Below are 9,510 nucleotides of genomic sequence, written 5' to 3'. Positions count from 1 at the left end.
TTTTTGATGGATTTTATTTTTATTTTGTTTATTATTATTATTTTTTAAAGTAGATATGGGTGTTTAATGATATGATAGAAGAAGAAAACATTGATGGGTTCTTTTGTATTGCAAAGAACGTGTGGTGAAAGTATCTGTGTGTGTGACGACTGTTATCTGGAGTTGGGTTAAATTGAGCCAAGTCATTTGAGGTGGTGACCGAGTTTGGATGGGAAGAGTGTGAATTTGTACCCTCCAAAAGGGGTTTTTGTTGCATGCTACGGAGGGTGGGAGATTATAGGTCAATTTGATTAAGTTACAATCGTGAATACTGAGTTGGGACCGAGCATGGTGTCTGGGATCCGAGTTTGAGTTGGACAGTTTCGTGAGGCGGGCAGTTGAATTTTGTATGTGTGTTGCTAAGTTATTCTGCCGGGTCATGTACTGAGTCAAATAGGCTGGTAACCGACTTTCTTTCTTTCTTTCCAGTTTTTTTCCCGGAGTCAACTGAATTGATCACATAGACCATTATTTTGAGGAAAAGGTAAAAAAAAAAAGAATTCTATTGCTTATTAATAATAGAATTTGGTGGGTTTGGATTTACACTAAGATTTGTTCTTTTCAGGCGGTGCGAAATAAATATAGAAACCGGACGATTGACTCAGGGCTTTTCTTCCGTACAAGTCCCAAACTTGACATATTGCAAAATTGAGCAAGGCCTCCAGTAATCAAGGCCCCCAATTGGATAGGCACGGAGCGTCGAGAAGATGGAATAATTCTTCTCAAACAGACAGGTAGCCTCCCCTGAGGAAAAACAGGGCACATGTGGCCCTGTTTATGTAGCAGCATTCTTGAAGAAGAGGTACGAAACCCCAAACCCTGAATTCCTGTATGAATACCGAAACACCATTGAATTTTTGGGATTTTGTTACTTTCACTTTATTTTAATCCCATCATTAAATTAGTTGCAGTGGATGAAATAAGGGTAGATACAGGAATTCGATTGACTGCGCTCCTCCAAATCACCGTGTGCTGGCTAATGAACACCCCCCCTTTGTTATTTTGTTTTGCAGACTCAAGCAATTGTGGGATAGTATCCCTTCTCTTTGAATAATGCTTTCTATGACAAAGATTGATTTTTGATTTGATGGGCGTGTGCTTGTTTTCAAGAAAGTCTTCAACGGGTTTAAATTTCGGGGTTGTGCATAAGTTGGGGCTGTTTACTAGGCAGGTTATTGTGAAAGATATCAGCTTTTGCAAATTGTATAGAAGTGCTTCTTCTGTTTTAGTGTTGGATAACGACTCTGACAGCGGCTCAAACTCTGAAAGCAACTCAGAAAATGAAGCACTTGATTGGAGAAAAGGAAAAATAATTCCCCGAAAATGCATCCATGAGCAGCGCAAAGGCAACAAGCTTTTTTCAGTTGTTGTTGGAGTTCTTAAATCTTTAAACTGGCAGGCTGCAAGACAAATAAATCTTCTGAGTGCTACTGAACAATATGGTTTTAATCAATCAATTAATGCTTATATTATGATGGTGCATATATTTGCATGCGCTGAAATGCATATGGAAGTATATGCATTGCTGAGAGATATTATTTATTGTTATCAAAAGTTTGATCTTGATTTGTATGGATTAATCTTCACTTTATTGGATCGGTCTAGTAATGCAGCTATATCGACTCACATTGTTAATGTACTTGTAAAGGTTTTTGCTTCAAATAGGATACTTAAACATGCATTTGAAGCATTTCACCAGGCTAAGAATATTGGCCTTCAATTGGGTGTTGAATCGTGTAATTTCTTGCTTAAATGCTTGGCGGAAGCAAATGAAAGAGAATTTCTTGTGAAATTATTTGAAGCAATGAAGAAGCTTGGTCCCTTACCTTGTGTCTACACTTACACAATTATGATTCAATATTACTGCAACATGCATCAAAGGCAAGGTAATGTAGATATTGATCAAGCAACTGACATTCTAGAAGAAATGGAGAGAAGTGGGATAACCCCATCTATTGTAACGTATAATTCGTATATTCATGGACTTTGCAGGGTTGGAGGTGCTGAAATTGCTTTGGACATTATCAAAGACTTGAGAAGTAAAAGTCACCCGCTCAACTGTTACTGTTATAATGCTGTTATTCATGGATTTTGTAATACAGGTGAGCCTGAAATAGCTATGCAAGTTTTGGCAGAGATGAAGAGTTGTGGAATTAACCCAAATACACACAGTTATAGTATTTTGGTTGAAGGGTTTTGTAGACGCGGAAATATTGAGAGAGGTGACATAGACATTGCCTATAAACTTTTCGAAGAAATGATCAATAATAAGGTTGCTCCTAATGCTTCAAGTTATGAGAGCTTGATTCATGGATATATTAAAACTGGTTCCTCTGAGAAAGCCTTGAAGTTTTTCAATACTATGATAGAAGACAATATTTTGCCAAATGTTGCTACCTGCAACTTGATCATAAATAATTACTGCAAAGAAGGATGTATAAAGGATGCCTTGCAACTTATAGATGAAATGAGAGACCGTGGGATTATCCCGAACATGTTTACCTATAATTTGGTAATCAACTCACTGTGCAAAGCAAGTATGTCAGAGAAGGCACTGGAGATTATCCCACAGATGCTTAAAAGTAATGCAATCCCCAACGTAGTAATCTATAGCACCCTCATAGATGGTTTTGCTAAACAAGTAAATCTGGGGAAGGCCTTATCGTTGTATGAAAAAATGCTGAAAGTTGAAGTTGCTCAGAATACAATCACATTTACAATTGGTATTAATTTATTATGTGACATGGGAAGGGTGGAAGAGGCCTATAATTTGCTTAAGGAAATGATTTGGAAGGGCTTGGATCCGGATAAAATTTCTTACACTTCAATGATTTCTGGATTTTGTAGAAGCAAAGATATGAAGCAGGCGTGGGGATTATTCCAGGAGATGGTGCAGAAAGGTCATTTACCTTCTGTCGTTACCTATACTTGCCTCATTGATGGGTTTGCTAAACAGGAAAATCCAACAATGGCCTTATTGTTGTATGGAAAAATGCTAAAAGCTGGAGTTACTCCAGATACAATCACATTAACAGTTCTTATAAATGTATTATGCAACATGGGAAGGGTGAAAGAAGCCTATAATTTGCTAAAGGAAATGATCTGTAAGGGCTGGGATATAGATAAAATTTCTTACACCTCAATGATTGCTGGGTTTTGTAGAAGCAAAGATATGAAGCAGGCATGGAGAGTGTTCCAGGAGATGGTACAGCAAGATCATTTACCTTCTGTCGTTACCTATACTTGCTTAATTGATGGATTTTGTAAGGTGAATCAGATGGTCTTAGTCAACATGTTGGTAGAAGAAATGAGAAGGGAGAATGTCTGTCCTGATTGGGTAACCTACTTGGTTCTCATTTCTGGATATCTACGCGTTGGGTTTGTGGACAAAGCTCATAAGCTGTTCGACAAAATGATAAAGGAGGGAGGACTACCAGATGATATTACTATCAAAACATTAGGGCTGACCATGGGTTCAAGAAAGGAGAGATAGGATAAGAAATGCTGCGGAAAAGACCATAAATTATGTAAGATGAGACTCTTTCTCTTACCATATCTGCTGTTTCCTTATGACATTTAAGTTTTGGACAGGAGCCTTTTGTTTAAATATCCAATATGTGACCTTGCTTTGGTATTAAAGTTTTGGATATATGTGATTGTAATTTGAATCATACGAAACTGTCTTAGCACCAATTCAGTCATTTTTCATTTTGGAAGCTCAAAAGAGTAATTGAGGTGCAGTCTGTTATCAGTAGGTGGGTGTGGCTAGAGAACTGCATATGCGTGCTCCATGTAGACCTCAATCCAATTTTCTGTAATCTAGTCCATTTTATGAGTAACATTCCAGAGCACAAAGCTAACTGAAGCCATTTTATTTCTGATAGGCTACGGAAAACCTCCAGCTTATTTTATTTGTGACTCAAGACTTTGCAAATGGCCCAAAATTTCAAGACCTCCGTCAAGGCAGAGTGAAGGGTCTTATAGCAGCTATTGATGGTTTTGAGCCGAGAAGAATTTCTGACTCTCGACCTACATGTATTTGTGATCAGGCACACTTTTATACATTGTATGACACTTTCAAGCTTCACCAAAATCTCTTTCAACCTTGAGTTGGTAAGCTTCTCTTGATCCTCTTTCTTTTCATTTTTAACATAGATTTCGTGTGAATTTGATTTTTTCTTCCCACATATGTTGTTTGACATAATTTATATTTAGGTGTCAGTATATTAGCTTTCCTCTCATTAGACTACTTTTTCATTTATTTATCAAGAGGTTCATATCATACTCCAACGTGAACTGTTTCTTGTTTGCTTGGTTATCCTTTCCTGAAGATGAGACTGTTGTAAAGGAAAAGATTTGTCAGTTGACATTGTAGAATCAATCTTCTATTTTTCGAATATCTATGGTAATTTTTTTTTTTATTCCACTTCTATTATAAGAACATAATCTTATTAATCATGACATTTTGTTCTAAAGAATTATTACCATTACCATAATTTGTTGACTTGTGAATTGTTTTCTTGGTTAAGAGTTTTACAGTTTGTAAACTCAGTGATAAAGTTGCATGCTATTTTCAACTTCTATTAGAAATTTTTCACCTTGTTTGAAACCACTTCTATTGGAATGCTAGCAAATGGGGAATAATGAAATTTCCCTTGATTTTGAGAAATTACTTGTTGAACTGATAAATTAACTAGAATCTGCTCTTTGTTTAGTTGATATTGATTTGATAGGAAGCAGGGTTATTATGTTGCCCTTGTAAAAGTTACTTTTTGTCTGTTCCTTATTGTTCTCTATTTTGGGATTAAAAAAATATGAATAACAATAAGGAATTTATATTTTCCTAAATTTCAGGATTTTTTTATCTATAGCTGTTTGATTCATTTAAACCTTTACCTACAACATTATGGATGTAGTCAAATTGTACAATAACAGTATTCGACACATGATGTGTATCAAAACTTACGAACAACAATGATGTGGGATACTTTGAATTTGAATGCTTGAGTCCATATATAACTAAAGCAAAATCTAACGGAATCAAATAAATTTAGTTTAGATTGGTATCATCGCTGACACAATGTCCAACGCGACATGTGTTGGATATGCTAACACGCGATTTTTCAAAAAGTACCGATACAAGACTTCGCTAATACATTGATTGAATTCTTTAAAGTTCTCGATTTACAAATATAAATTTTGTTTTATACTTATCAATTTTTTATTATTATTATTTTTTTAAATTTTTTGTTGAGATTGAGAATACCTATTTATTAGTAATTTTTAACTAAAATTATATAATACAACTGCTACTAGAGAAAGAAAAATTACTATGGTAGTGTTCAAGTAGCTTTGGAACCTTTTTTTTTTTTTTTTTTTGAAGCTTGAACATTTTCTGCTCCTGAAAATTAATAGTTATAAGTAGATGTTCCATGGTTTAAATAGAGAACTAATATGAGATGGGATTTGATACACTGAAAGCTGAAATTACAAGCCGGCTATGATGCCCCCACTTTAGCTAGTCATTCAGGTTTCCATAGGATGAAATAAAACAATACACGTTGTAAATTGAAGGACACGTAGAGCACATCTTTCTTTAGCTAACATAACTGTTGCAGAACCTTTCTTTAGGCATTCAGCAAAGTACAGAACCAAGTAACTGAACATGTATTATTATGGCGGCTGGATTGACTAGATACAATTTCAATATTCAAAGTAGCAACTTCGTATCAGAGACACAAAAGAATTAACTGACATATAAGAGGTCATTCAATAAATGTGTACTTTAGCAACTTGCCTTTATTGAAGATAACGCCTTTCTGTCTTCACTCGAGTCATCTTGCATTACCATTACCAAAGATGCGAAAGTTGCTGAATGTGCAGTGGTGTTTGCAGGACTGCTTTGGATTTGGTGAAAATTCTTTCCAGACATCGAGCGAATGGATGCTAGATAAATATCAAAGCTTCAGTTGGCCAAAAACACAAATATACGACAGGCATGGATGCTAGACGAATATCAAAGCTTCCTGAACACAGGTGAAGTTTCTCTTTCAATTCACTTTTGCAGGATATTGTTTTAGAGGCTTTAATTTTGTTCCTGGCATGTCTATAATAAATCACTTTTTTATGCTCCAGAAATATATGCTAGTTTCTCAGGTATAAAGTTTGCATGTCTTTGGTGTATTTCTGCATGTGTGGATGTGCACGCATATATTGTGTGTGTATTTTGTAGCAGTTGCTTGTTCACGGATGATATTTACACTTTCAACTTAAGTAATGTGATCTTAATTATTTGTTTCCATTTGCGACTAGGTGCTATCTCAAACCAGTACACTGCCACTTGATGAAGTTCAGGGAAGAATCTAGAAAGGGATAGCTGCATATTCATCATCTTTTAGCAGTTAAAGTAGCTTTATTTACTTTCTTTTCCATTTTAAGCAAAGCCATTTTGACTTGCATATGACCTTTAGGATGATGTTTTTATCAGAGGTCTTATCCTGCCTTCTTGCTGACTTCACTTTCCAACTGCAACCACCCTATGGAAAAATGTGAATATGAAGAACTAATTTATTTGGCCTTGAATGTAATTTCTCCATATGCTTTTCAAGATTCATATTCATTATGTTTGTGTTTGGCTCCCGCTCATCTTTGGCTTCTCACCCCCAGTTTAATAGTGGGACCAGACTTTCTTGACATGAAACAAAAGATTCAAAATTTCTGGAAATTTAACACGTTTTTCATAGAGTGGAAGGGGTAGGAGTTGTCCCACTTCCCTAAGGAAAGTGTACTTTTACTTTTCTTATTCTTAATGTGAAAGCAAAGTGGACTTCCACAGCATTCTACTGAACAGGAAACAAACTCGTCTCATCGTGAAATGGAAATCTCAGGAATGTTCTGACTTTGTAAGTTTTTTGTTGAAGTCAAAATGGTTTTCTTGGAGTTTTGGTTGGGCCAGAATCGAAGGGCCACCATCCTTAATATCTTCATCTATATTAAAGACTACCTTTGATTTTATTCTGGCTGATTTTTGTCTCTTTTTTTCTGCTTGTGTCCAGTTGGCACAAAGTAAATGAAATCTTTGCTTGCCAAGATAGAGAAATTTACCTTTTATTTACTGGAAGTACTATTGGTATATGAAATGCTGCCATGTGTATTACTTGCACTTTGCTCTCCACTGTATTTTAAGATGTCTTTCCTGTATCAGATCTGCTCTTTACTTCATCAAAGGCACAAAGACTTTTCATCTAGTCTGGTTCAACGTCTCTTGAAAATTTTCTTACCTGGAAAGTCCTCCGAGGACTTAGATGGAGACAAAAATTCAAAGGCCATGAAGAAGCTGAGCACACTCAAACTTCTATTGGAACTTTACTTTGTTCGTGTTGTAGAAGATAGCAGCCTCTTTACAAATATTATTAAGGATCTCACTAGCATGGAACATTTTAAGGATTGTGATGCAACCCAGACAAATCTATCCCTTTTTGCTAGTTTTGCTTGACAAGGAAGATATCTTCTTGGACTGCCTGTGACTGGACAAGAAACGCTGGAAGAGGTTCAACCTTTTTAATGCTTCATTAAGTGTGGGCTTTCTTTGTGCTTTTGTTAAACATATCTTTTACAATTCTTAGTTCTTGCACATTTTCATCTTGGTAGTGGGTGAGGCCTTGAGCCGAATTGATTTCATTTCTTCAGGATGTTTCACGGAAGCAGTGAAATTTAATTTCTGTTATTAAAATACGAAACTAGATGTTCTGATATCATTTTAAGCGTGTTCATTTCATCAAATGATTAGGAGCTTTGTTTTATTCTTTTATAGCTAGTAGTAGAATATCTGTCACTTGTTTTTGTACATGGGATGTTACCCTGGCTCTCTTTTTTTAAAATTTTCTTTCCCTCATTTTTTTTTCTGTGTTGGAAAAAGTTCAGTGCTATGGTCTGTCTTTAAAAAGCAATGTTAGATAGTTATGAGTATGGCATTTGCAATGATAGTGATGTCTCTAAAAATATGAATCTATGTTGGTTTTGTCTGTGTCAAATGAGATATTGGTTTTGATGTTAGGCTGCACAGAATTCAATTATGGGGTTTTCATAGCTATTTTTAATAATTTAGTTGCTCTTTTTTCTGCACTCATGCCAATATATGTATATATATATTTGAAGTTTTTCCTGGGACTTAATATTACAGCGGAACAGAAAAAATTCCTTAGAAAGGCATTTCTAACCTACTATGATGCTGCTGTAGAACTGCTTCAGGCAGAACATGCAGTAGAGCTTTATTCCTTTATGCCTGGATCTTGGGTTAAATTTGATTTCAAAGTTGGTTTTTTGTAACCTTAGTTTTCTGCATTCATGGTTATTTGGTGTGGCAATTTAATATTCATGCATGCCATAGTTCTTTTACTAATGGAATTATTTTCTTCTCTCTCAAATGGAAGTCACTTCACCAAATGGAGCATGATAATGTGAAGATTTTAAATGCTAAAGGTGAACTGAGTGAAGGAAACGCCTCTTCGTATGACAAGCTGAGAAAATCTTATGACCAACTATATCGTGGTGTCTCTTCGTAAGTTACTTGACCTGATCTTTTTGGACATATTTGTTAAGTTTGTTGTACAGTGCTTGTGAACAATACATTAGTTACTACTATGTGGAACTTTTTGAGACAGTTGGTATATGATTTCTATCTCTGTGATCCTGATAATAGTTTGCACCCATAGAGGGAAGGTGTTGGCAATACAAGTATCTGGAATCAGGTGTGATTTTGAGCAGGAAGGGTCCAGCTATGTTCTTGAGCTCAACTTCTTTTAGATAGCTGGACTTCAAGAATTGACTTGAGATCATTAAAACTCTGACATTAATGTAGGGGCTTTACTCAAAAGATGAATAGAGTACTTTTAAGCTATCTGAGCCTCGGATAGGGGTTGTACTAAAAAAAATTCAGTTGATTTGAGCCATAATGCCGATCTGAGCTGGAACAACATGGCAGCAATTTTACTCATCTTTACACATTTTCCAAATGGTTGGCCTTGTTTGCAACAGGCACATTCAACCCAACTTAAAGTGGTCGGCATTATCTGTCGACAACCTTTATTCATCAACCTATAGCTATATCGAGCACAGCAAAGAAGCTGTTCCGCGTAAAGGCTTCCGTATTCTAGTTTAAAAGCATGAAGTTCAAAATGTTTTCACAAAACCATTTTAAGATATGAAGTTAACCCCCTTAAGAGATCCGATAGTTGCCTATTCAGCATAAACTAATTTTTAAGCTTCAGTCTGTTTATTAGTATTTTCTACCCAAAAAAAAAATAATAATAATAAAATAAAATAAAATAATTAATGGATGAGGCTCTCAGTATCATATATCTTATTCCTTCTGGTATGTTTTTCATGTTATCTATAAATAACCATGCACCAATATCACATTTATTAAAAATTTTATTGGAGATTTTGAAAGGAAGTGGTGGACTACAATTA

At 35.4% G+C, this 9,510-nt stretch overlaps 1 protein-coding gene across 4 annotated transcripts; it reads left to right on the top strand.

The window, feature by feature from the left end:
- Positions 1–9,327, top strand: LOC111368062 (putative pentatricopeptide repeat-containing protein At1g12700, mitochondrial). 4 transcript variants are annotated; one of them, XM_022989243.1, is made up of 8 exons: positions 1–523; positions 605–841; positions 1,053–3,566; positions 3,924–4,152; positions 5,935–6,075; positions 7,244–7,588; positions 8,222–8,301; positions 8,472–9,327. In XM_022989243.1, the coding sequence occupies exon 3, from the start codon at positions 1,127–1,129 to the stop codon at positions 3,530–3,532; it is 2,406 nt and encodes an 801-aa protein (XP_022845011.1). In that variant the 5' UTR covers positions 1–523; positions 605–841; positions 1,053–1,126; the 3' UTR covers positions 3,533–3,566; positions 3,924–4,152; positions 5,935–6,075; positions 7,244–7,588; positions 8,222–8,301; positions 8,472–9,327. The 4 variants fall into 4 exon arrangements, with proteins under 4 accessions (XP_022845011.1, XP_022845010.1, XP_022845009.1 ...); XM_022989242.1 differs by lacking the exon at positions 8,222–8,301 and having other exon boundaries at positions 1–386; positions 469–523; positions 8,472–9,326; XM_022989241.1 differs by lacking the exon at positions 8,222–8,301 and having other exon boundaries at positions 8,472–9,326.
- Positions 9,328–9,510: the final 183 nt, after the last annotated feature.

Source organism: Olea europaea, chromosome 18, assembly GCF_002742605.1.
Source record: "Olea europaea var. sylvestris chromosome 18, O_europaea_v1, whole genome shotgun sequence".
Classification (NCBI taxonomy): Eukaryota; Viridiplantae; Streptophyta; class Magnoliopsida; order Lamiales; family Oleaceae; genus Olea; species Olea europaea.
The sequence above is the reverse complement of the archived record's forward strand: the minus strand, read 5'-3'. Positions and strand labels throughout refer to the sequence as shown.

Coding starts and splice junctions, on each gene's coding strand:
- LOC111368062 (XM_022989243.1), top strand. CDS start 1,127: ATGGGCGTGTGCTTGTTTTCAAGAAAGTCTTCAACGGGTTTAAATTTC.